Source organism: Ictidomys tridecemlineatus, chromosome 4, assembly GCF_052094955.1.
Source record: "Ictidomys tridecemlineatus isolate mIctTri1 chromosome 4, mIctTri1.hap1, whole genome shotgun sequence".
Taxonomy (NCBI): Eukaryota; Metazoa; Chordata; class Mammalia; order Rodentia; family Sciuridae; genus Ictidomys; species Ictidomys tridecemlineatus.
The window spans coordinates 95,100,151-95,127,229 of NC_135480.1; the positions used below are offsets into that span (position 1 = coordinate 95,100,151).

The following is a 27,079-nucleotide window of genomic DNA, read 5'->3' on the forward strand; positions in this document are numbered from 1 at the left end:
TTAGTAAAAGGAAAACAAAGAAAGAAAAGAAAAAAAGGATGAGAAAGGGCAGTCTTGAAAACTTAAAAGTCTTTTTGTTTTAAAGAATAGTCTCTTTTTCAAAATGTGATTTATTCCATTTTTAGAACATGTTTGAAATCAGAAATGAACTGCTTCTAGTTCTGTAACCAGCTCAGCTTGCCTGTGTTTTACACACAGGCATATAACCCCATTGCCAACCTACTCACCAAAAGTTATTCACTTTGGTGTATACTAGAAAAGAAACAGTTAAGATTTTGTCTCTTCTGCATTGTGCAAATGGCAGTCCAACTCAGGGTTGTACATTCTACCTCTGCCCCCACCGCCCATGTTTGAAGTTCTATTTAGAACCATCATTCACTTCAGAGTCCTGGGCATAACCTCTCTAAGATGCAGCCATTATCCACAAAACACCAAGTTGCAAAGGAGGCTGGAAATAAATCTTTAGATGAGGGGAGGAGTATCTGCCTACTTAAAATTCAAGGACTCTATGGCTAAAAAGCAAAAAAAAAGTAGAGGAGAATAACAGCAATTTTCTGGCACATCACTATTTGAACAATGTATTAGTCACCTTTTTGTTACTATGACTAAAACACCTTACATAAATAACTTTGGTTTATTGTTTCAGAGGTTTCAGTTCATGGTCAGTTGGTTCCATTGCCTTGGGCTTGAGGTGAGGCAGAACATCATGGCAGAAGGTTGTAGCAGAAGAAGGCAGCTGCTCAGCTCATGGCAGAAAGAAAGCACAGAGGCTGGGGAAGGCTGGGCACCAGAAATAAGTTTTAGGACATACCCCCAGTGACCTACTTCTCCATTAGTTCCCACCTCATAGTAGTCCATTCTGCTATCAGTGGACTAATCCACTGATGAGGTCAGAGTCCTCATGATCCAATAGCTTCCCAAAAGCCCCACCTCTGAACATTGCTGACTTGGGAACCAAGCCTTCTACATCTGAGACTCTGGGGGACATTCCAGATCCAAACTATACCAGAGAAAAATGTGTAGAACAAAAATTTTTAAAAATTGGGCTTAGACAGGAGAAATTTTAAAAATTATAAATTGACAATCCCATACCAGCACCATCAAGAATAAAAGGTACCATGTCAGATGTCAGATCTCTACTGTGAAGATAAACAGAGCAAACCATCAATGCCTAAATTTTTAAAAATGTATTTTTAGTTGTAGATGGACACAAATACCTTTATTTTATTTATTTATTTTTATGTGGTGTTGAGGATAGAACCCAGTGCCTCACACATGCAAGGCAGGCACTCTATCACTGAGCCACAATCCTAGCCCCAAAGCCTAAACTTTTTAATTATAAGTCCCTTTGTTCTGATTCCATGTTCACTGAGACATCTTTTCTATCCAATGGAAGAACATATGCTCAACAGGTCAACATAAACATCAGTTTACCTGACAGTTACATTTCTCAGTGTGTAATTATAGTACAAGTTCAGCATCCCTAATCCAACAATCTGAAAGTAGGAATCCTCCAAAATCCACATGTTTTTGAGTACTGACATGATGCCACAAGTGGAAAATTCTGCAATTGACCTTATAAGGGGTTTGCTGTTGAGGTGGAGGTACACTAAAAATATTGTATAAAACTACCTTGAGACCATGTGTTTTGGCTTGGTCCTGACCCAAATATATATCATTATATATGTGCAAATATCCCAAAGTATGAAAAAAATCTGAAATTCAAAACACTTCTGGTCTCAAGCAGTTTTGGATAAGGGATACTCAACCTATAGTATCTTAAATTATGTTTGAGCTAGTTGGAGTAAGGATTGATCTCTGGGCCAAGATAACTTTATCAAGAAAAATTCCACTTTGTGAGCATTCCTTTCCATATGGCCAGCCTTCCTTCCTATATGGCCAGATTGTGATGGTTAGCTATTGCTACGACAATACTACATAACAAAGAGATCTAAAACAATTCCATACTTGCAGGTCAGCTGGGATCTGGCTGGTCTGGGCTTAGTCAGACAGCCCTACTTCAGGTTACAGCACCTAGAGCAGTTTTGTCACACTACAAATCTATCAACTGACTGAGGCAGCTCTGCTCCATGTTTGTAGACCAGTAGGATATCTGAGGTATGTGCCTACAACAAAGTGTAGAGAAGAAAGAGAACAAATAAAAATATGTGAAGCTTTTACTGGCCTACACTCAGAAAGTTCTGGCTGGTTCTTTTGGCCAAAGAAGTCAAATACATGGTTACACGCAAAATCAAGGGAATCCTCTGCCTCTTTAGTAAGGGAAACTATAATGTCAGGGTAAAGGGTATGTGTAGTGGGAAATGTGAAAAACTAAAGTCATTATTATAATATACCACACTTGGTTGACTGTAAACCATAACAATGTTCAATTTGGACCAAAGTCAGTGTTACGGTTTGTATATAAGGTGTCCTCCAAAAGTTTATGTGTGATGAGACAATGCAAGAAGGCTTAGAAGTGAAATGATTGATTTATGAGAACCTTAACCCAATAAGTGAGTTAAACCCCTGATAAGGATTAATTGAGTGGTAACTGAAGACAGGTAGGGTGGGCATTGGGGGCATGCCTTTAGGGTATATATTTTATATCTGCTGAGTGGAGTCCCCCTTCTCTCTCCCCCCCTTCCTGATCATCATATGAGCCCCTTCCCTTTGCCACACTCTTCCACCATGATGTTCTACCTCACCTGAAGCCCTGAGGTATGGAGCTAGCTGTCTATGGACTGAGATCTCTGAAACAATGAACCCCCAAATAAACTTTTCCTCCTCTAAAATTGTTCTTGTTAGGTGTTTTAACCACAGCAGTGAAAAAGCTGACTAAAACAGTGAGGTTATCAAAGGGAAGACTCAGGACACAATTATTTGGAGCAAAATGATAGTTTCTTTAAGTTGTAAAAAAAAAATGCTGTAATATTGGAAATAAATCCTTCCCAAGTGACATTAAGTTTCCATCTATCTGCACATTCACATGCATATTTGCCTTGCCAAATCCTCACAAAACTTTTAAACCGTAACTAATATTACCAAGAATTCAATGAAACTTAGGCAAAAGAACTTCCCAAAGGCCACAGAGATATTAAAGAGAAGCAAGATTCAAAACAGAGCATCAGATGCCACTTCTAGTGCTTCTTTCCACCATAACATTTCTTTCTTTGATTGATTAGATAACCAAGAGTTTCTAGTAAGGATGTGTGTTGGATCTGAAATGTTCTAATCAGGACATAGAGAAGGGCTATAAATGAACTTGCCATAAGGGTCAGTGTTATCCTGCTAATGATGCTGTTTTCCACAATTACACAACTTTCCCATGTTCTCTACTGATGCTGAAATACTCCAAGCTTGATCCAGAATTGTTTAGAATTGTAGTGGCTCAAAGCCTGAAAAGCATTATTGCTTTCTTTGACTGCTGTTCTGAAAATCAGGATGAGTAGGGAAATAGAAGCAAACTGGGACCAAAATCCAGAAGTTCATGGCCCAGGTAAGGCTTCTTCTGTGCTTCAAAACAGCATGTTGTGAGCAAACTGCAAAGAACCTAGACCCACTATCTGCTATTTAGTGCCTTAGTTTTGGGTAGGAGGCTTACTTTGACATTGTTAAACATCTTTTTTTACTATAAGAAGCCACTGTAAAACACAACTATTGGGGGAGTTTAGAAGCTCAAATACACATGGAAGACAAAGTTTTTAGGGAAACTCTTCCAGAGGGAGTAGGGTCATTCTTTCTTAAAGTGGGGAATCTCCTGCTACCAGCCCAAGGCCGGATTCCATATCCACCATCCCCACCTCCCAATGTGAAGCAGAATCATTTTCCTGCTGAGATCTGGGACACTCTTTGGCTTCTGATGGAAACTACTCTCCTCTCAGCCAGATCAGCTCTGCCACCTTCTGTGGAGGTAATCCATGGTAGGTCCCCTAACTTTTCTGACCAGTGGACACATTGCCTGCTTGAGCATCCATTCACCACAGCCACCCTTCCTTTCCAGGGTGTATCCCTGAGGGCTGGGATTGGCCTACTGAGCCTCAGGTATAATGAGCCCTGCCTCTGCCTTTGGCCCACTCCACAGAGCTAAGAGAAGCTGGCTCTGGCCCTAGAGAGTAAGGACTACATATGGTACGATTTTTAGCCACACTGCACCTTTCATCCTATTTCAGAAAAGCCACTCACTCCTGCACCCTGCGTCCTAGGCAAACTCAGGATCTCCCTGGGAAGCTTAGAGAGGTGGTGATCTGGCCCTCTCAGTGGCTAGCTACCCCCTGGCGGGCAGTATTTCTGGCGCCTACTACTCTGGAAGAGGAGGTCGGGGGCGGGACAACTGGTGGGGCTGCCCTCCCGCAGTGACGTCCCCGGGGGGCGGAGGGGTGATCAACTGACTCTGAGCCCTCCTTTCCTCTCTCAGAGCCAGGTCCGTCGGTCCTCGGGAAATGCTACTACCACGATTGCAATTGTCGCGCACGCCTTCGCCAGTCAGACTGCTCTACCACTGTTGCGCCCGGGGTCCCAAGACGCATCACCCAGAGTGGAAACATGCAGCCAGGAGCGGCTCTGCAGGCTGTGCTGCTGGCGGTGCTGTTGGCGGGGCCACGGGGCGTGAAAAGTCGCCTTCTGAGCGGTGAGTGCATGCGCTGGGGCGAGAGCTCTTGCCGGGACAGTCCGCACCCCAGCAGTCTGCAAGGATTGGGGAGGGAGGCGTTCCCCGCTGCACTCCCCGGCCCAGCCTTCAGAACCTCCTGCTTCCAGAGAGCAATCGCTCCGCAGCTGGGATCGGGACCGGTTCCTGGGGCCATTCAGTGTCCTGGAATGCTGGAAGTCTATTCCCCGCCGAGGGTTACCCTAGTGGGTCTGAGAACTAGGTTGGGTGGGGCAGTGGACTACCCGCTCAGCGGGTGCCCCTCCAGCTCAGCCAGCTCCGTAGAGCACGGCTCTATAGTTCCTAAAACCCCACACGGAGCAAGCTCACCAACCCCCTTTACCTCCCACTCGAGAAGGCCGCCACGCAGACGGCGGGGTGGAGATCCTGGATCCGCGGTGCTGTGGGAACCTTGCCAGTTATTCCCGGTCTTCTCTGTGGGGAGGATGGCAGGCTCCAGCAGCTGGAATAGGAGCGCTTAGAGATCGGGAAAGCTGCTTAGTTAGCGTGGGACCAGCCCCGTCTGCCTCTGGGGAATGACTCTCTGTCTGCTTCCTTCCTTGTGTCGTGTCCACAGCAGCCTCGGATTCGGACCCCAGAGGAGGTACAGTGCTCTGCTTTTTGCCTCTTCCAGTTGTTCTGCGTGTGGCGGGAGGGGAGAGGGCGAATACTGGTGCCCTTTTTTCCTGTGCTGGGCGTCGACGGCTTGGCCAACGGGAGGGAGGAGGAAGAATGGCAACCTCTTCCTCGGGGGTATCCCAGTTTGTGGAACTGATTTAGCCGTCTAGGGTTGACTTCAAGATGGGGTGTAGTGCGGGGCAGTAAATGGGGAGAGTAACTGAGTTGAGCTGCTTGGGTTAGGACTGCAGGAGCTCAGTAGTTGATAGGGGTGGGTAGAAGACCCGCCTACTCTTCCCCTTCCTGCAAATGAGAAAAGAAAGACACTTCCTGAAGGCAGGGGAACCAGATGGGCCCTCCGCCTCTTTCCAGCTCTGGCCCTCTCTGGCACTCACTGCAGGGTTGGGATGTGTGGCCAAGCTGGACCATACAGGAAATTTGATTAAGGTGTTACATTTTCTCTTGACAATCTAGCATGGAAAAATGAGGGCTGCCAGTAAATTCAACTCCAATTTACAGTTATGCTGGTGGCAAGGTTGGGGTGTTCCTAGTGGCTCATTTGCCTTCCGTTTGCTGCCTGATTTGGAGCCCCCTTTAAGGAATCATAGAGGCTTGGCTGGCCCAGTCTTCTTTCCAGGCAGTCTGGCTGCTGTCACAGCCTCTCTGAAACACCTGCTTGGTGAAAACATCAATGTCAAAAGAGCCCTTTTAATTTGCTGGTGGACCCGTCCAGTGAGAGCTTCTCTATTTAGCAGCAATAACCAAAAAAAAAAAAAAAAGAAGAAGGAGAAGAAGGAGGAGGAGGAGGAAGAAGAGGAGGAAGGAAGGAAGGAAGGAAAAAAGGAAGGAAGGAAAAGGGGGAAAGTGCCAGACTCTTCTAACTTGTTGCTTTTTGAGAATTTCTTTATAAAAGCAATGAGAAGAGAAATAGAAAATAAAAATTCACTGCCGCTTTCTGAATCATCTTTATGTGCTCTTTTCCATTTAGCACTAATAATGTAGTTAACTGTCTGCAGCCTTTGCCCTGCATTCTGGACAGTATTAGGAATAATGAAAGCTATCTGGCTCTCTGCAGCACTGCAAAACAAGTTGGGGAAACAAGAGCATTCCAGAAGGTCTGGGAAGAGGTCCCCAAATAAAATCCTTTACCCCTACTCTGTGGTAGCAATTCATTATACCCACAGCCCACAATTTGGCTCTGTCATTGCAGGGACTACTCTCTTTGTTGAAATGTGGTTTTCATTTTGTATAATTTAGATCCAGAGACTTAAGCCATGTTCTCTCCTGAGCTAGGAATTGGCATTTTTTTCTGTATTTCCAGCACCTAGAACAGTGCTAATCGAAAGGTACACTCAATACATGTTGGTTGAACAAAGGAGGATGAATTAAAGAAAAAAAAGACAAAAAATTTTAAAACAAACAAATGAGTAATGAAGCTGAGGTTTTGTTGCAGCAAGGCTTCAATCACCCAGACACAAGGAAGGGCAATGTGTGCTGAGGAATAATTTGCTACTTGCTTCTCAGTAGAATTCCATCCATTTGTCTGACGGAGTCTTTAGCCCTTCAGGTGTCAGTTATATGAGATGCACTAGTAGACTCCCAAAGCAACCCAAGCCCCGGGTGGAGTGAGGAATGAGCAGTCTAATTGAGAGGTACTGGCTTGACTTTGTAATCAGATCTGGGTCCTGACTTGGACAATACTGATGATAAGCTATGTGACCTTAGTCAGATTACTCAATTTCTCTGAGACTCAATTTTCTCATTTGTAAAATGGCACATTAACAACATCTACATCAGGGTACTGTTATGAGGGTTAAATGAGATAAAGTCTATATATAAATGTAAAGCCCTTACCACAGTTGATAGCACACAGGAAAAGTTCAGTAAATCTTAGCTATTGTCTTTAGGTCAGGGAACTGTCAGTAATAGAAAACCCCACAGATATCATGTACTTAGCTTCAGCCCACATCAGAGACCGAGCAAATTAGTTCTGCTGCACATAGGCAGAAGGTTTCAGGGTAGAGGAGTCCATGTCTGACTTCAGAACAACTCTCTTACCTGAAGGAATCACTCAACAGAGATACTTATCTTATACACTCTCCCCTGAGATTTCCTAAAAGCATAAAATTGTTATTTATAATTCTTAAGCCATAAATCTTTATCAACTTCCCTTAAAAGATAAAAATGTCTGCTTTTCAAGAATCTATAACTGAGCAAACAAAACATGTGTCCTTGCATAATCTGAGCATCAGAGTTTAAATCACCCCAACTCCATGTTGGAAGGAGTATTAATTTTCTCTAAGAACTCTGACATAACCTTCTGATGATAAGTAATCATAATTCTGTCCAGAAGTAGCTCCATTCTGATGCCTCTGAGGCTCCTTGCTCTTCTTGTATACATTTTTGGTACACTGAAACAGGTTGCCTTCTTTTATCCCTAGGGCAGCTGGTTTGCCGGGGAGGGACACAGAGGCCTTGTTATAAAGTCATTTATCTCCATGATGCTTCTCGAAGACTGAACTTTGAGGAAGCCAAAGAAGCCTGCAGGAGGGATGGGGGCCACCTAGTCAGCATCGAATCTGGAGATGAGCAGAGATTGATAGAAAAGTTTATTGAAAACCTCTCAGCATCTGATGGTGATTTCTGGATTGGACTCAGAAGGCATGAAGAGAAGAGAAGCAACAGCACAGCCTGCCAAGACCTTTATGCTTGGACTGATGGCAGCATGTCAAAATTTAGGTAAGTATGTGGAGCTGACTTCTTTGACATAACTCAGGAAAGAGACAGGCTGGATTCACAGTGCCAGATCCTTGAGGAAGTAGAGGAGACCCAGCCAGACAGAGGCCTGGGGGTAGTAACACCTGAAGAGCCATTGACCAGGACAGTGTGGTGAAAGTGGTGAATTTAGCCTTGACTTGGTCCCCATGGATGTTCAAAGAGTTCTACTCAGGTGGGCAAGCCCATCAGCATTATGTCAAAGAACACATAACGCCTGTCCTTAATATGTTACAGCAAACCTACCCTTCTCCTGATGATTAGAGTCAACTATCCCTTAAAGTCAGTCTGTCCTTTTGGCTAGATATCTGGCTATAGCTAGAACTCCCATTAAGAGACTGAAGGTCCATAGAGTTGAAATCCAGAATAGGACTGTGGACTACACAGAACTATGATAATGGTCAGAAAATCAGAACCAAGACATAACTCTACAGATTGGCGAAGAGTGGATCTTTGGGAAGACTACAGTTTGTAGGACCCTCCTAAACCCTCAGCATCGAGACACTGATGCTCTCATACACCCCACCAAGACACTATGACATTGCCATCATCCCTCCCTATAAATGCAGTGACATTGTTAAAAATTTTAAAAACATCAAAATTCAGAGACAGACATAGGACTGTAAAATTTCTAACAGAATTAATATATTTTCATGATAGTTTATATAAGTAGTAAACACTAAGGCCCAAAAGGATAGAGAAGCAAAAGACCTGAGCAGATAGTTCACAAAATAGAAAATCTAATTGGTGTACAATCATATAAGAAAAAAGTTTAAAGTCATTATTAATTGAAAGTAAAGATTTTTAAAATTACCTGTTACATTTAAAACAGTATGTAGGTAGCATCCATCACAACTCTTTATGCTAGTCATGTTCCTGAACTTCATATAAGTTCTGAGAGTAGCTCCTCCAATAGCATTATGGACTTCTCTTCCTGAAAGAAAAAGCACTTAAAAGATGATGGTTAGTAGGAAGAGTAGAAGGTTATTACTCTTCACATCACTGTAGCTGGTCCCAAGGTCATGACTGACTTATCAATCTCCCTCCTCTGCTATCCAGTCCAGATTCCCCCACCCTCTGCTGCTGTCAATAACTGACATTGTGGCATGACCCAAATCCTCATCTCTGAATAGTGTTAGGCCCTAGTTACCATGCACTTCTCAGGGTGAAGTTAACAGACTTTTCCATTGGCCATCAAAATTGGGCAAGTAAGTACAAAAAGATACCCAAGTAGATAACCTAAGAGTCTTCACCCTGTCCATAATATATAATAGCAAACCTACCTCCTCCTGATGATTAGAGTCAACTACCTCCTGCCAAGAGAATGACATCACTTCTTGTCTATTTGTTCCTGGACACAAGGACCCCAAATGTCCAAGAGGCAACCAGTGACTCATAGCTCAATGAGACTTACTCTGTCTTCTAGAAGAACTATTCCCCTCTGGAAACTAAGGATCTCTAAACTCCCAAAGCCCAGCATTGCAGAGACAAGAAGTACAAATTCCCTCAGTGAGCCATTATCAATGATGGGACTCCCACTTTCTTCCCTTGGTTCCCAGACCCATGTATTCTACTAGTGGAGGCACAGAAGTTTATAAATCATTGATTTAAAATGTACTTCTTTTTGGATGATGCCCTGCCCCCAAAGTATTGCCTCTAAGCTGGTACTTCAGCTAAGTTTTCAACAAGCTATTCTCCATCACTCTATCAAGCTAGCACCTTCAAGATGGTGCAATATGTGATCTGACAAGTGACTCCCATAGCCAGGTACTTACTTCCACACCTTCTTTGCTATAAAGTAGGAGCCTTTGTCTGATGAGATGTTATTTGGGATCCTGTTTTGATAGATTAAACATTATGTACACTTTTGAATAGTGGTGCTGACTAAGGTTCTTGGGCAGAAAAGGCAAACTCATGCCTAGATTGTGTGTCTGTTCCTACCAAAATGAATCATTGTCCCTTTCAGGGATCCAGTGTAGTAAACTTGCCACCAGGTGACATGTTGATCACCTCAAGTACTGATGCTATGACAAAGACACAGCATTGTCCTCTGTTGCTGGAAGGCTGGACATTTGGCAGTAGTAGTAGCCAGATCAGTCTTGATTAGTGGGATCCAATCTGTAGAATCCGTGCATAGCCTCCATTCTGCCTCCATTGTTACTATATTTGCATATCTAGTGTGCTAGTACTAGGGTGACTGACAACCAGCTGGCTGGCATTACCTGAATGAGTCATTTGTCTCCTTGGCTGTTCAGTGCCTCTTATATGATAGATGCTCCCTGGTATGCTTTCACGTGTGATAGAAAAATATCATATTTTATGCCCAGTGATATGGATCATTCTATTCAGGAAGTCCTTGTCCCCAGTCTTCCAGTCTTTTTCCCTTTAGATTCTTATCAGCTGACCATGCTGTTTGCTTTTCCCCTGAGTCTTTATGTATTCTAATCTTCCATAACTTATATTTCCGTACAAAGAGGTTAACTAGGTGCATGAACTAAAGCAATGTCCAATGAGAGAGTGTCCCCCTAGCACACTGACTTTCAAGGCCACCTCCAAGTGGAGCTGCAGTTCAGCTGCTGTCCATTCTGGCTTCTTCACTCATACTTAACTGACCTTCATGAACCAAGCTCAGGCTGCCTGTATCAGCTAGCCATAAGGAACTTCTCATGCACCATAAGTGTGAGCTGAGGCAGAGGCTTTGGAACAACAGTGGTAGATATCATGGCAGTCTGCTCTAACTATTCATATAGCACCCCTTTGGTCATAGATATACCTCTTCCACCTTAAAACGGATTGATTCTAACCTACCTGAGTTGTGATAAGATGTGTCTGATAATACCTAGCTCATAATGGGCAGATCAGACTGCATGGTCTCTTGTTTGGTGGTCCTTGCTTAGTAAAAAAAAAAAAAAAGTAGCAGTTGCTTTTCAAAAGGTGACTAGTTCTCGGCTACAGATGATATGACTTTGCTATATAACCCAAGGAATCTGCAATGTGATTCTGTCATTAGGGTTGTCATGAATTCTATATGGGAATATGTTTCCCACCACTGGTATTTCAGTACACCTCAAATTCCAGTACTCCACAAAGCAGTACTCCTAGGTGTAAAATATGCTGCCTCTGGAACCCAAAGAGGCCTGCTAAGTATAAAATTTACTTCCTAAAATTATTAATAGTTTGTTCTTTTATTTGAAAGTATGCTCTGGCATTGTCTAGATCACTAGATCCCTACACATTTTAATGAAGTGGCAAGTTCCTGAATATTCATTCACAGGGTTTATCTCTAACCCTCTGGAGAACATGAGTCTTAATAATACCTCTAGTGTGGTACCTACTTCTTACTTATCTGATCCAACTAGCATAATGTCAGCAATAAAGTGAACCAGTGTGATTTTCTGTAAGATTTCTAGGAAGTCAGGCCTCTTCATACCATATTACAACAGAGGGTAGGAAAAATCAATGCAGCCTCAGTCAAGACCATACAAGTATACTATTGTCCATTGCCAATAAGCACAAACCATTCCAGATTCTTTCTGATCCAGATGGAAAAGAATGTGTTCACCAGATCTGCATATGAAGTACTGAACGGCATATCAGCCTGCTCTAGCAAAGATGTCACATATGGCACAGCAGCTAAAATCAGGGTTTCACCTTGATTGAGTTTGTGCTATCATTGTGCTAGTCAGCTTTTCATTGCTATGACCAAAATACTGACAAGAACAACTTAGAGGAGGAAAAGTTTATTTGGCTTACAGTTTTAGAGATCTTCCTGATTTTTGCATGAGTCAGACTAGTAAATTAAATACGGATATGATGAGGCACATCACACTGCATTCTCCAGGTCTTTAAGGAGGGCACCATTTTCTGCCATCTTCCCTGGATTAAAGATATGGTTGTTGATTTAGTAACTCAGGGGGGAGGGGTGGGAAGGAGTGCAGTTTCAAAGGCTTCTACTTCATCTGCTCCACTATGATAGCCTAAGGAACCAACATGGAACCATACCAACTACCAATATGTCTATTCAATTCATATATGAGGAGACCGGGACAATGACTATGGGCTGGGTCCTTCTGTGAGCTGACCTCTATTACTACCTGGTCCCAATATGTTCCCACTCCAAATGGGTAATAGCACTTCAAGTCTGAATACCAGTGTCAACTTATACCTTGTGTCAAACAGTTCTTTGTAATATTTGGATATACTCCTCTCTCCCAGCGTATGGTTACTTAAGTAAATGGCCAGAGGTTCCTTTGGGGAAAGAACAGGGGAAATTATTATCACATGTGCCTGCCATGGTACTTCAGAGTCCTTCTTCCTGGGAACCTGGCCTTTCCCTCTATCAGTTAGTTATGAGTTTGAAAACTGACTCAAATCCAAAAATTACATTCAGGTATAATGTTCCATGTCTCCCTGAAATGAAATAATGTAAAGGCTAGTAGGGAGTATCAAAGGGTTTGGAAAAGAGGATGGAGGTAACTAAAGAGGCGCAAAGCCTAGCTCCTGACAGGGGCCCCAGCTGTCCAGCATAATGTCTAAGGAGTGCTTACTGCAAGCTTATCTATTGTTCAGGAAATTCAAGTAGAGCAAAAGGACCTTCCTTCCTTCTTTCCTTCCTTCCTTCCTTCCTTCCTTCCTTCCTTCCTTCCTTTCTTCCTTCCTTCCTTCCTTCCTTCTTCCTTCCTTCTCTTAGCTGTCTCTTTACTCAGGAGGGACTGTGACAAGAGCCAGGCAGAGCAGCAGTGTCTGGCTAAATAGTCTGAGCACTAGGACAAGAACCCAGCCCTGAAGGGAAGCAGCTCAGGTGTGATCAGGCAGACTACAAAGCTCAGCCCTGAGTTAATACCTGAGATGGGTGCTTCAGATTTAGACTCTCAATGGGATCTTGGTCTTTAACCTGGCACCCACATATCCAACTGGGTGGCAGCACCATTTAATTCCAGGTTTTATTGGATAACTGCTAATGCACCCCTTCAGGGGTCTCGGAAGGCAAAGAGAAAACATCTGGTAGTGGAGGCTGAAAAGCTTACAAGCCTTATCACATGGAAATGTAAAAACTGAAAAAGACCAAATGGTCCTTCTTCCCATGTCTCTACCCCTTACCTTACTTAACAGCCTCTATATTTTGGAGGGTCATACAGTGATGGCTAATGAAAAGCAAAAAAAGATGGAAACAGAGCAAGTTTTGGATGAGACATATTATGCCTCTTCTCAATGCGTATGATCTCTTAAAAAAGGGAAACAAAACAAAAAGCAAAAAAGAAATGAGCAGCCCTGCTAGCTGCCTTTTCTCATAATTCCTTTGCAGACATCATATGGTAATAGATTCCTCCATGCAAAGAGGTTGTGGCAAATGTCAGATGATTGATTGTGATGTCCATATTAGAAAGTATGTGGCTCTGTTTATTGGCAGTGTTTCAATCCCTCCTCTCTGTGTATTATGTTCTGAAGCCAAGTATCATGTTAGTGTCCCAGTGGAACCTGATGGGAAAACAAAGGCTTGGAAGTCTTGGGGTATGTTTATCCACTTGCCTCTATTGTTTATTCTTTTCCTACAGGAACTGGTATGTGGATGAGCCTTCCTGTGGTAGTGAAGTCTGTGTAGTCATGTACCATCAGCCTTCAGCACCTGCTGGCATTGGGGGCCCCTACAAGTTCCAGTGGAATGATGACCGATGCAACATGAAGAACAACTTTATTTGCAAATATTTTGATGGTAATGAATGCTCTCCCAAGTGGAATTCTCAACCTCCTCTCTTATTTCATAAGCAGCTGCTTGTACCAAGAATTTGGTATGTGGTCACTAAGAATGCTTATCACAAATGCCAGCAATGATAAACTTCAGGAATTCTTGTAAAGAGATATGTAATGATACTTCCTCACTGAGTAATAATTCTAGGAAAGGAAAGGTTATCAGATGCTAAGAGAATGGATGAAAAGAAGAAAGAATATATTTCATGTGTGATAAAGCAAGATTTATGAGAACATCCAGAAAGAAAAAAGTTCTCTCTCTGGACAAACAAAAATTCTTACTCATTCTACATGCACAGTTGGCTGTAGGAGCTTGGAATAAGCTGACCATTGCTCCTACAAGTCTCCTAACAGCTATGTGATATTATTTTCTCATAATTTAAAGAAACACAGTAATAACCAGAGGAGGCAGAAGATAAAATACACCAATTTTACTGGCACCAGGAAAAAATAGCAGGCACACTGATGATCAAGTTTAAACTCCCCAGGCTAGCCACTGTCTATATGTCTTGCAAACTCAACTTGCTTTTGCTTCTAGATCTTTAAGAGTTTCAAATTGGCTATAAATCCAGTCTCACCCTGCTGAGGTTTCCCAGACTCCTTTATTAAAACTGACATAGATCTAAACTTGAACTGATTCTTGATCTATCCCTGAAGTTTCTCACCTCCCTGAAGCCAAATTCTTGGCCCCAGTTCTGCATTCTTTCCTGACAGGAGTAGAGTGACTTGTTAGTTATATCTAGTTTGGGACTAAGAATCCTGTCATTTAAAATTTTTTAAATTGGACTTGCTCCAGGGGTAACTTTTGCTGCAAAAAGATATTTTTCCTTCTTCATCTCTTAGACAAATTCTTTTATACAGTGACCATACCAAGATTCTCCCTACCATACTGAGTTGTCTCAGGCTGGGAGGTTTTAAAGAACTAGACTGGCTTATCAAGGTCACCTTCAAAGATCAGTGAAAGGAAAACACTTCTTACAAACTGGCTTTCCATTATTCCTATTAATTCTATTATAATAACTCCATGGCTAAACATTTTTACTTTTTAAACATTTTTTGAAACGTGAGATTTTGAAATTTGCTTTAATATTCTTTTATTTTTTAGCTTGGTTCCTTTCTAAAAAAATCATATTCATCATTACTTTTGCTATTGCTCATATTAATTAGACTGAGTTCTGTCCAGAAAAATATGGCATACACAAAGATTTTACTAGGAGAGTAAAGTAAAAAGGATATTTGCAGAAGTGGTAGGCAAAGAGCAGGAGATGGTAAAGTACCCAGAGACTAACTACAATGGGAAGCTCTTACCACCCCTAGGCCTAAAAGGGCAAAGGGTGAGAATCTTTTAACAGAATCCAGAAAAGGCTTGAGGTCATAAAAAAAGAATCCACTCAACAGAAATGGTAACCACAAAATACAATTATTGTAAAATTATGCTGATAAGCAAGGGACCATGAAGAATAAATACTGTGACCGCTCTCTCCTACCTTCTGATCTCCTGCTTTGCCTCCCACTGGTCATGTCTAATAAGAAAGCAAAGGATTCCCAGTGAAACAGTCCATAGAGATCAGCCCAGATCAGAATGAATCCAATAGTGGGAGATAGGCACATGGCAAAGAACTAACACATTGCCTTTATGTGGCCTCCCATCCTCAGCATAAGTTCATATTATTGAGTATGCTGAAAAAAGGGTGGACAAGATCAGTCTCAGTTCTCACCATCCTAACACCTCTCCCCATCCTATCCTAATGCCTTTCTGCTAGTTTAGTTCCCCAAGAGACTTAACTGTTGTTTCCTGTGTGTAGAACACATTTTCCCTCTCCCTTTGAATTTGTTTTCACCTTTCATGTTCAGGTTAAGCAGCAGTGTCTGGCTAAATAGTCTGAGCATCAGGGCAAGAACCCAGACGCTCAGACTATTTAGAACTTACTAAACAACTAAGTAACACAAGTCATAACAACAAAGTAAAACAAATGATACTGGATTGGGTTACAGACCATGATGATAATGATGATGTTGGTGACGGTGATGATGACAATTTTCTATAAATGATAATATTAGGACAATTGGCAGAATGTGCATATGATTAGATAACAGTATTATATCAATGTTGATTTCTTGGTTTTGATCAATGGATTGTGATATAGTATAAAAGAATGCCTCTCTCCCCTTTAAATATAAATTGAAGTTGTTAAGAGTAGAGGGATACTTGGGGCTGGGGATGTGGCTCAAGCGGTAGCGCGCTCGCCTGGCATGCGTGCAGCCCGGGTTCGATCCTCAGCACCACATACCAACAAAGATGTTGTGTCCGCCGAAAACTAAAAAATAAATATTAAAAATTCTCTTAAAAAAAAGAGTAGAGGGATACCATGTCTGAAACTTTCTTTTTGGAAAAAAGTTACATATGTGTATATATATAAATATATGTATATTATAAATTCAGCATCTATGTATATATATATAGATATAAGCATATAGAGATAGGTAGATGATTGATACAGATAATAATTAAGCAAATGAAATATAATAAAATAATAAGGTGAAGGATATATGAGAATTCTTTGTACTATTCTTATAAATTTACATAAATCTGAAATTATTTCAAAATAATTTCCTTGGAGAAGCTTTCCAGGACCCCTCAAGGTTAGGTGATCCTCCTGTGAGAACCAGAGCACCACAGTACTTTCACTTCCCGTTTCCAGGTTTGTCCCTTTCACTATATGCTTACAAGAAGTCTGGAAATATAGTTGTCTAGCCAACTGATGAACTAGGGGAAGATCACTTCTGTGGTTCCCAAAAGATGACATTCTGTCCTATCATGCCCCAGTAGCAAGAGACTGGGTCAGTTATCATCTCTAAAACTAGGGTTGAGAATGTGGCCATATGGCATGCAAGCCAGACCTGAATATTTGATTATTCCAGGAATACAGTAAAGGCACAGGGATATTCAGGGAAAACTAGAGAGAAACCATTCAAGGTATAGCAGATGCACTACTCAGAAGTATGGCAGATGCATGGCATCGAGGTGCCATGTTTACTGCAATTTTGCACAGTAGACTGAATTATGGAGGAACAACAATACGAATAGATCATTAAATGTCACTGAATATACTATGTATTTCCATGTAATATCATGAAATTAACATGAATTAATATTCTCCTATATGTCCATATTTTATGGCCATCTTGTCAAATATAAGCTCCTTAGAGGGCCAGGATTATTTCTCATTTGCTGTTGCATGGCAGTTATATCTCCTTACTATTTTAACTTTTATTTGAATTTATTAATTTTTATTTGAATTGGTTGAAATTCCAGTTTAGCAACTTATTGGTTATGAAATTTGGGCAAGTTATTTAATCTCCCTGACTTTTGGTTTCCTCATGTAGAAAAACCAAAAACCTGACTCCCTTGTCAGGTCATTATCGAGATTGAGCTTATTCTTATAAAACATTTAGAATAGTTTCTATCATTTGTAGGCATTATATAAGTGAGTTTTAAAATAAATATATTTGCTTCACCTCTATGTACACATACTTATAGGAAGATGATTAAAAACTTCTGTCCTTTCTGAATGAAACTTCAGAATAAGCTTGCCATCTGAGCCTTAGGAATGTGAATTCTAAAGTTTTGCCCCTAAGAACCCTGTCACTATGAACTCCAGGGCATCTAAATAGCATAAGTGACTCATTGTCAATACAACAGTTCAGTCAGAAGCCAAAACATTTGACATAGGTTGTCTGTGCAACCTCACTTTCCCCAAGCTCTTGGAACTATTTAAAATAATTCAAGGCCAATCACCAGTTTTTGATTTGGGGCTAGCCAGTCCCTCGACCACTTTTATTGCTTGGAAATCAGTGCTTGTTGCTCTCTGAAACATCTGCAATATGAGTTGCTAAAATGTCTTGTATTGCTGTAAAATAATTCAGGAGTGTAAGTATGGAAGTAGGGCTTTCTGTTGAAATCAGATGAGCTATACATTGATAGAAGCAAAAGCTACATCACAGCACACAGGGATTCATTATACAGACTTTCTACTTTGGTGTATATTTAGAAATTCTCATATTTAAAGTTTTTGAATAGTTTTCTTTTTTAAGAAAAAACACCTAAGTAAAGCTGGGGGAAGGCTAGTCTTTATGCAGAAGCAATTCTTTTGATTTAATGAACCTAGTCCTGGTATCTGATAACAGAAAATAATCTGATTACAATAAAGTTTATTGGAAATGGTTGCTATACTCTAGCTGATTTTATTCAGATGGCAAGAAAGTTTTGTTATTATTTTCATTTTTATTTCTGCAGAGAAACCAACTGCTCCTTCTACAAGACCTGGAGGTAAGGCTGTCATTTGAGATTTGAGTTAACTCAGCCCCTCTTCATTGAGTTAGAATCAGTTCTTTAGACCAGATTATTCAACAGAAGATGCTGGTGTTAACCCAGACAATTTGGATGCACCACATCCAGCTATGATGAGTCCATTATTCTCACTCTTTGGTATTGTCTCTTTCAAACCTGAAGAACAACAGTAGCAAATTCAGTTTGAGATATTATTTATTATTATTGACAATAGGAAGGGAATTATTTAATTTAATGAGAAAAGAAATGAGCCAAACAGAATGGTCCTAGCAGAGAGTCACTGGCCCTTCCTCTCGGCACCTCACTCCTCCATGTGGCTATTAAGCCAGCTGCCTGTCACTTGTTTTACTGCCTGACCCTCACCTAACGACAGTAAAACTCATATCTTTACTTTCCTATGTATATAAGTGTCGATGGCCAGGTTGCTACTGCTATTTAACATCTCACTTTACACATGGTAGGACCTCAGAGAATATCTGCATTAAAGTTCCTTTTTCCAAGTTCTCAAGTCCATGTGTCTCTCTCCAGGTGAAAGAACAGAGCCAGCAACACCCACAATTCCAGAGGAAACGCAGAAAGAAGATGCCAAAGAAACATTTAAAGAAAGTAAAGGTATGTACAGAGTTCACTTGGGGAGAACAGACAATGAGACTCTCTTAATTGCTTTACGATATGGTTATATTCCCTATTTTGTTCTTTCCCACAGCTCCTTAAAAATGGAATTAGACGGTTATCTGTGACTTTGCCAAAACTGTATTTAAGGTTAGGTTTCATCAGTGAAATATGCAAATAGAGCTATCATAAGACAATTGAGGAGATCAGACTAGTCAGGAAGTAAAAGACCTGCAGGAAGACAAAGCCCCTTGGTCTTAGGCTAGAGGTGGGATAGGGCTGGGACTGAGAGAATGGATACAGAGACAGAAGAGCGGAAAGACCTGCACCACAATACATAACACCTGTGATTAATAGCCATCTTTGAAATAGAGGAAATGGACCAAAACATTTAAAAAGATCATAAAAGGTAAAAGAAAATGGAGTGATAAATTGGAGTGCTAATGGACTTTCAACCTCACCCTCACACTGAGTTTCAAGAAGGAAATCTGGGTTTTTGTTACTGGGCAACTTTAAAAAAACACTTAAGTTCTCTGTGCTTCAGTGTAATCATTTGCATAATAGAAGTAATAATATTTTTCTTAGCTACCTGGGAACATTACTGTGTCCATAAAATGAAATAGAATGTTGCAGTTCTGACACTAACCATCTGAGTTGGCACAGACTCCCCCCACCCCCCACAGCTTAAAGGCACAGTCCATAACTGCCCTCACTTCAAACATTACCCACAAGTTTAGGGATCCTCAGGTCACATCTCTTCTGACCAATTGGCTACAATTCCAGGGGTGCCTACAACCCTCTCTCAAGTTCAAAAATTCATTAAGACAACTCACAGAACTCAGGAAAACACTGTACATACTTAGGCATTTTATTACTTAGGATACAGCCAAAGAAAAGAACATGGGGGTGAGGTCTAAAGGAGTTCTAATTGGGCCCTTCCATGTTCTCTCCCAGTGGAATCAGAATGTATCATCCTTCTCCTGGCATACTGATGTATACAGGAAGCTCCACTGATCTTTGGTGTGTGTGTGGGGGTGTTTACAGGAGTTTCATTGATTACTTAGGTGGGGTAGATCTTATCACCAGTCATGTGGTGTAACTCAGTCTCCAAAGGAGGTCAGGCTGATGTCATCAGGCTCAGAGCCCCCACCCAAAAATCACTTGTCCAGTTTTCTTGTGTGGCCAGCCCCCCACAGATACCTGCCACCACTGTCTTGGACAGGTCCTTACAATAAACTCTAGTACCATCCAAGATGCTCATGAATAACAAAGTCAATTCTATTACTTGGGAAATTCAAGTATTTAGACCCTCCCTCCCAGGAACCAGGGGCATTTTTTTTATGATACAACAAACGTCATATGTGATAGAAAAAAAAATAAAATGCTATGCAAAGGTGTATGGCATTTTTATTGCTCTTTGATATTATAGTGATACTTAAAGAGGATTTTGGAGTATTTTGGTTTTGGTTTTTGATGGTTGTCAGGTTTGCAGCTTCACAGGGGGAAAAAAAAAACAGTAATAGCCACTGGATGGCTGGAATCTTAGATCAGTGGGAACAGGAAGGAAGTTAGTCTAAAATTCTTGCTTCCTCACAAAACCTTATTGTTGGTTCTAAGTCTTAAAGGACTAAAAGGTACAGAAAAGAAGACCTCTAAGAGAATTTCATAGTTGCTGCTCATGAACCCAACTGAAGCCAGTTGGTCTTAGTTAGAAATGTTGGGAAGCATTTAAGTCTAATTTGTGTGCTCTGTGAACTTCTGTTTTGCAATAATGACCCCAGGACTTTTGACTGGATTCTTCTTTGTTTCCTCTCCCCAACCCCTACACTGGGAACTACCATGGCTGCTCTCAGAGGCCAAGGCATCAATACTGCACCAATAGTCTCTGCTTTGCTACGAAGGACAAGGGAAGAAAGAATATCTTTTCTCCAAAAAATAATCACTTTGAATTATAAAAAGTACCCTTTTAGTATTTGCAAGATTCAAAAAATTAAAATTATTTTCATGATTATTACTTAGGGTAAAAAGGACAGGTAGAAAATATTTAATGAGGGGCTGGGGATGTGGCTCAAGCGGTAGTACGCTCGCCTGGTATGCTTGCGGCCCGGGTTCAATCCTCATCACCACATACAAAGAAAGATGTGTGCCCACCGAAAACTAAAAAATAAATATTAAAAAAATTCTCTCTCTCTCTCTCTCTCTCTCTCTCTCTCTCTCAAAAAAAAAGGAAATATTTAATGAAACTAGAAGATGCTTTACTAACTGGGTAATTCTACATGTACCTCCTAGGAATGTGCTCTCTGGAATACCCTATATTTGGTTATACCCTGTATTTGGTTATGCCTTTTTAAAATTTTTTTTAAATATATTTTTAGTTGTAAATAGATACAATACCTTTCTTTTATTTATTTTTATGTGGTGCTGAGGATCGAACCTGGTGCCTCATACATGCTAGGCAAGCACTCTACCACTGAGCCACAACCCCAGCCCCTTGATGATACCTTTTGAAGTCAGGTTTGAAGCACACACACATGCCAAAAAAAAAAAAAAAATCACCAATGCTGATAGTGTGCTATTTTTCTTTTCAGAAGCTTCCTTGAATCTTGCCTACATCCTAATCCCCAGCATTCCTCTTCTCCTCCTCCTTGTGGTCACCACAGTCATATGTTGGGTTTGGATCTACAGAAGGAGGCAAGTAAAACCTTCTTTATGTAAACCTTTGTGTCTCTGTCATTGTGAATATTTGGATATTGCCCTGTTTACTTCATTAAAAGTCACAGAAGCCCCAAGAGAATGGACACTGTAGATTGGAGAGTAAATTATCTGGCAGCTCAGAGTATTCAGAGATTAAGAGAGTGATATTACATTCTTTATTTTGGAGTATGTGGAAGATTTTAAACAATTTGAAAAGTGAAACTATGTTATTCACTTTCTGTGTACCCACATATTACCCAGCAAAAGTGCTCTCACAAATATAGGTCCTGGTTCCAAAAGTGTGTTGAGTAAGGAATGACTGGTAGGCCATGTGAAGAATGACTGTTCCCAAGCATTCTGGTAAGCCTCTGAAACTGAGCCACTTCGTTCAGAATGAAAGAGCCAAATTCCTTTTAAATGACTTTTAAAAAATTGATTGCATATAAGTAAATTGGTTCAAAACACTAGATAGTATAGACAACCTCTGTTTGCAGGCAGGATCAGTGTCCCTATTTTTAGGCACACAGAATTGTTCTCAGTTACCTTTTCATTTCCCAGGATCATTTCCCAGATTCATAGAAGGCTAGTATTCCCATTTACGATAGAAAAAGGTTCAATTTAAGTTTTGGCTCCCTTTGATGACCAATTTGAAACTAATTAGTAAGATTCTGATGAACAACTTTTCAACTTCCTTAAGGGCTTATTACAAGCATCAAAGCAATGAATACATGCAGAGTGGGCATCTGATAAGTACTCAAAAATGTCAGCCATTATTCTGATCGTTTTTATCTAAAAGTAGAATTCAGTTCAAAAATTACAAATATGTTTTTCAACTGCTTACTCTGCAGTTGATTCTTCATTTCCCTTCTTTATCTATTTAGCACCTCGCCAGGATTTGGGAATAGTAACTCATGCTTGAGTCTATCTCTCCAAGGGTTTTTAACCTTTCTTTGTGCCATAGACCCCTGTAGCAGTCTGGTGAAGCCTGTGGTCCTTTTCCCAGAACAAAATTTTTAAATGCATAAAATTTACATTGGGTTGCAAAGGAAACAATTAGACTTTTATATTGTTTAGCAAAAATATTTCCAAAAATGAATACATGACACAGCATTTTCATGTGCTTTTTATTAATTGCTCTTTATTTAGTGATGGGTATAATTATTATAATTTTGAAGTTGAGATGAAGCAACTATGATAACTGTGATATGATATGAAAATAGTTATGATTCCTGTTGTTGATCAAGTCAAAGATATATTTAATTCTACTCTGGTTTATTAACTATATTCATCATGGAAGGCCATGCTATGTTTCACTTATAGATGAGTTTTGAAAAGAGTGACATTTTTTGCCCATCAAATTCTATCCCTGGACCCTCCCAGGACTCTGGGTGCCCAGGATAGAAACCTGTGTCCCACTCTCTGGCCTCAGTGAATGACATATACATAATTGCTTTGAACTTAACACTTTCCTGGTTTGTCCTCCTCTCTCCCCAAAGCCCTGGCCTGTAGGCTTTGGTAAGTAAGAAGTACACTTTGAGGAACCACCAGGGTATACTTCCTCCTGCTTTCAGGAAGCTCAGAGATGTTCTCAGGGGAGCACCTCAATTGTCTGGTTTCAAATACTCAACCCTGTTTCTCCCCCTCCCAGGACAAGGGAACAGGCAGACCCTAGCATAAAAGGAAAACACAACATCTGGCCCTCTCCTCACCAAGAACACAGCCCAGACCTAGAGGTTTACAACGTCATAAGAAAACAAAGTGAAGCCGATTTAGCTGAGCCCCGGCCAGACCTGAAGAACATTTCATTCCGGGTGTGTTCAGGAGAAGCCACTCCTGACAACATGTCTTGTGACTATGACAACATAGCTGTGAACCCTTCAGAAAGCGGGTTTGTGACTATGGCAAGTGTGGAAAGTGGATTTGTGACCAATGACATTTATGAGTTCTCCCCTGACCAAATGGGGAGGAGCAAGGAATGCAGATGGGTAGAAAATGAAATATATGGTTACTAGGACACATGAAAAAAAAACTTGAACTGATAAGAATGGAAAATATATAAGAAGAAAATTCTCCTATTTTCTATAAAGGGAAGTACTCAGAATGTCTATGAAAATGCTCAGATCAGGTCCTGGGGGTGAGCATGTGATCCCCACTAACCCCTGTTGGGTTCCCAAGTTCTGGCTTTATCCCTTGTCCCAGTCTCTTTCTCACCCAGCTGGACCTTATGAAAAAGCACCTTGGGGGCTGGGATTGTGGCTCAGAGGTGGAGCGCTTGCCTAGCATGTGTGAGGCACTGGGTTTGATTCTCAGCACCACATATAAACAATTAAGTAAAATAATAAAGGTCCATCAATAACTAATAAAAATATTTTTTAAAAAGCACCTTGGCACATAGTGGTGTCCCAATAAATGTCAGTCAACTGTCAGTTAAAGAAACAGTACTTTGACAAAAATGGAGGTTGTAGCTGTAGAACATGGGGAGCCCACCTCTAGGTTCTGTTTTTCTTGCTCTATATAGCAGCACACATAATCACAAAGAGACAGACTACAGCATCTTTTCAAAGTCCAAGTATAGTAGCCCCAGGCTGGCCTGCCCATCAGCAATTTTCATATCTTTTTTTTTACTCAAAAAATAAAATCAAATAAAAAGCAGGAAACAGAATGTTAGTCAGTCTGTGTCTACAGCCCTTCCTCTGCATGTGGCCTCAGGGGACCTTTTTTTTTTTTTCTCCTGACATCTAAACTTAGAAATGTTCAACTTGGAAATACTTTAAAAACTAAAAATGAAATTTGTGTCTATGCTTCTAAACTTATTTGTGATCCCAGCCCTGATAATACACGTTGTTTTATTTGCACATTCATTTTACTATAGCATCAACATATTACTAAGATTGATAAAAATCCTACTTTTTTTGGTGGTTGGGGGGACATGACTATATGACTACTTCAAATACTTTTGGTCTCAAATCCAGAGAAAAGTTTCTGGATTTGAGACCAAAGGCCTGATATCAGTCATGTAATTTAGTAAGTCATATACACTTCAAAAATCTGAAAGCCATTATTTAAATCACCAGCAACCTCTCTCTATCAACTTAATAATCTTATCATTTTAACCATTTCCCTCTTAGGAATTATTTTTAATAGTCTAGCAATTATGTCTCATATATGGAGCCCCAAACTAGACAATTAACTAGTCTGGATCAGCAGTATCAAATGCAGTGAATTGTAACCGCTGTCCAACTATCTGCCCTAGTGAGTCAGAGAACAGGGTGGATAACAAAAATATTATTTCTGTCTGTTCTGAAAGTGTGTTTTGTGGAGTTACAACATTTGAAGCAAAAGCAGTGAGCAGCATGCCGTCTGAAGGACTAATTCATTGCTCTAAAATGTCCAAATTCCCACTTTGCCTCATACAGGTTACTATAAAACCTGTCTCTTTATCCTCTACTGTGTCCCCACTATCCCCTGCTACAAGGCTGCAAACTCCATGAGGATAGCAACTCTACCTGCCCCTCTGCATTCTACTTGTTGCAACCTATGACAGCACCTTTCAGAGTATGCAACCAATGTTTGTTGAATAGATAGATGCACAATGATTCTTTCAGACTGATGTGAAATTGTCTAAATATTTCAGATGAAAAATTTGTAGGACCTGTTTTTTACATGCCTCCTAGGTGGAGGAGGTAAATGAACAATTTTAGTTTGAAAAGGCCTCCTGCTACCTAGGAAGGAGGAAGCATAGCCACTAGGAACTAGAAGCTACTGAATTATGTTAACAACTTATTTTAATTATGTCACAAAACTTGAAATGTAGAGCCTTTTGTTTTTAATACCAGTGGTACTAGGGATTGAATCAGAGGTGTTCAACCACTGAGCCACATCCCCAGCCCTTTTTGTATTTTATTTAGAGACAGGGTCTTGCTGAGTTATTTAGGGCTTCGTGAAGAGCCATTCTCAACCTATAAAGGCAATCAAGTTATGAGCAGAGCAGGCCCTTTGCTCTTTAGCATCTTCCCTTTATCATTAGTGTGTTATCTCTGTCAGGACTCACAGATCTCTTCTACCTGTTTACACACAGTAAGTCTTAGCCTATATTTTAATTATTCACTTCCTTTTTTCTTCTTCACATGTACAAGTTTATATTTATCCAACTCCATTTCTACCTCTAATAATTGCACTTCACTTATGTAATAAACATCTTCTAACTCTTAAGTGTTCGCTGTGTTCAAATTGAACAACAGCTTATTCATTAGGCCAGGATTATTTAAAAATTTAGTAAGCCTGTATTATCATTTAAAATGGTAATTCCCCTAGGGCTGAGGTAGAGTGCTTGCCTAGCATGCACAAGATCCTGAACTTGATCCCCAACACCACAAAAATAAATAAATAAGTAAAACAAAATAGCAGTTCCTGACCTTTTTCCTCCATTGTGACAAACATGTCAGATGAATTGTATGTTTGAGATAACCCCTGTGGTCTGTCTACTCCACAAGTATTTCCTGAATACCCACCATGTGCCTTGTACTAGAATGTGGCCCACAGCTGGATTTATGGCTGAGGTTTGTAGAATCTAGTTATATGTTATATGCATTGCCAAATGTGGTAGCTGTGAGGCTCTTTTTTTCTCTTATACTATATTCACTCATTCATTTATTTGAAAAAATTTAAACATGTCTACTTTTGTGGGGAGACATGCTAGGTATTAGACATATAGCAATAAGTAATATGGATTGACTCCAATTTATAGGGCTTATATTTTAGAGGGGAAAAGAAATATATCAGACACGAGTGAAAGAGAATTTGCTATAATTTGTTTTTTTTTAATTATTTTCAGCTCTTTCTATTTGCCCTTTTCTTTCCCTTCCCTTCTTTTCTGTTCCTGAATAGTTACAACCTAAAGCCAACATGAGAGAAAGTTAGACATCTGTATCTTGGGGATAGAGAGAAGACTAGAATTAGACCCCATGATGTTAGATAAAATTACAAACATGGGTTTCAACTCTTCGCTTTCTATATCAAGTATAGATACACATATGTATCTATGTATGTACATTCTCCACTAAAAGAAACCAGAACTTCTTGAAAAAATGGCTGATTGCAGGATGGAACCAGGAAAAATACAAGATTTGCCTTGGGTAGTAGCTACAATTAGATAGAAGTAATAAGTTCTGGTGTTCTACAGAATAATGAGGGGCCTAAAGTTCACAATAACCTATTGTATATTTTATGAATAACTGCAACAGAGGAGCTGGAAGTCTTCAAACACAAAGTAATGGTAAGAAGATGGAAAATATTAATTTCCCTTTACTTTATCAGTACATACTTTATACATGCATTGAAACATCCCACTGTATCCCATAAATATGTACAGCTGTTATATGTTAATCAAAAATTGTTTAAATGTTTAAAAATGTGGAAAAAAATGGTTTGGGAACTTTTCTGCTGGCAGAAAACAAGGAAGTATTTAAGAAAGAGGGGAATATATCAGTAGATCACAGAAGTCTGCTTATAGTGGCCCACTCTGGTTAACTGGGATAATTCAGCATCAAAATCAATAATTATAATGATAGGATATAACCTATCAGATAAAATGAAAATCATGAGCCCACCTTGATATAAAATAATAAATGAGCAAA

At 40.3% G+C, this 27,079-nt stretch overlaps 1 protein-coding gene across 3 annotated transcripts; it reads left to right on the plus strand.

The window, feature by feature from the left end:
• Layn (layilin) lies at positions 1–27,079 on the plus strand. Of its 3 annotated transcripts, none has more exons than XM_078046972.1 (8): positions 1–4,627; positions 5,226–5,249; positions 7,705–8,002; positions 13,594–13,751; positions 18,084–18,116; positions 18,666–18,749; positions 21,338–21,440; positions 23,092–27,079. In XM_078046972.1, the coding sequence occupies exons 1-8, from the start codon at positions 4,543–4,545 to the stop codon at positions 23,453–23,455; spliced, it is 1,149 nt and encodes a 382-aa protein (XP_077903098.1). In that variant the 5' UTR covers positions 1–4,542; the 3' UTR covers positions 23,456–27,079. The 3 variants fall into 3 exon arrangements, with proteins under 3 accessions (XP_077903098.1, XP_077903099.1, XP_077903097.1); XM_078046971.1 differs by having other exon boundaries at positions 7–4,627; positions 5,223–5,249; XM_078046973.1 differs by lacking the exon at positions 5,226–5,249 and having other exon boundaries at positions 6–4,627.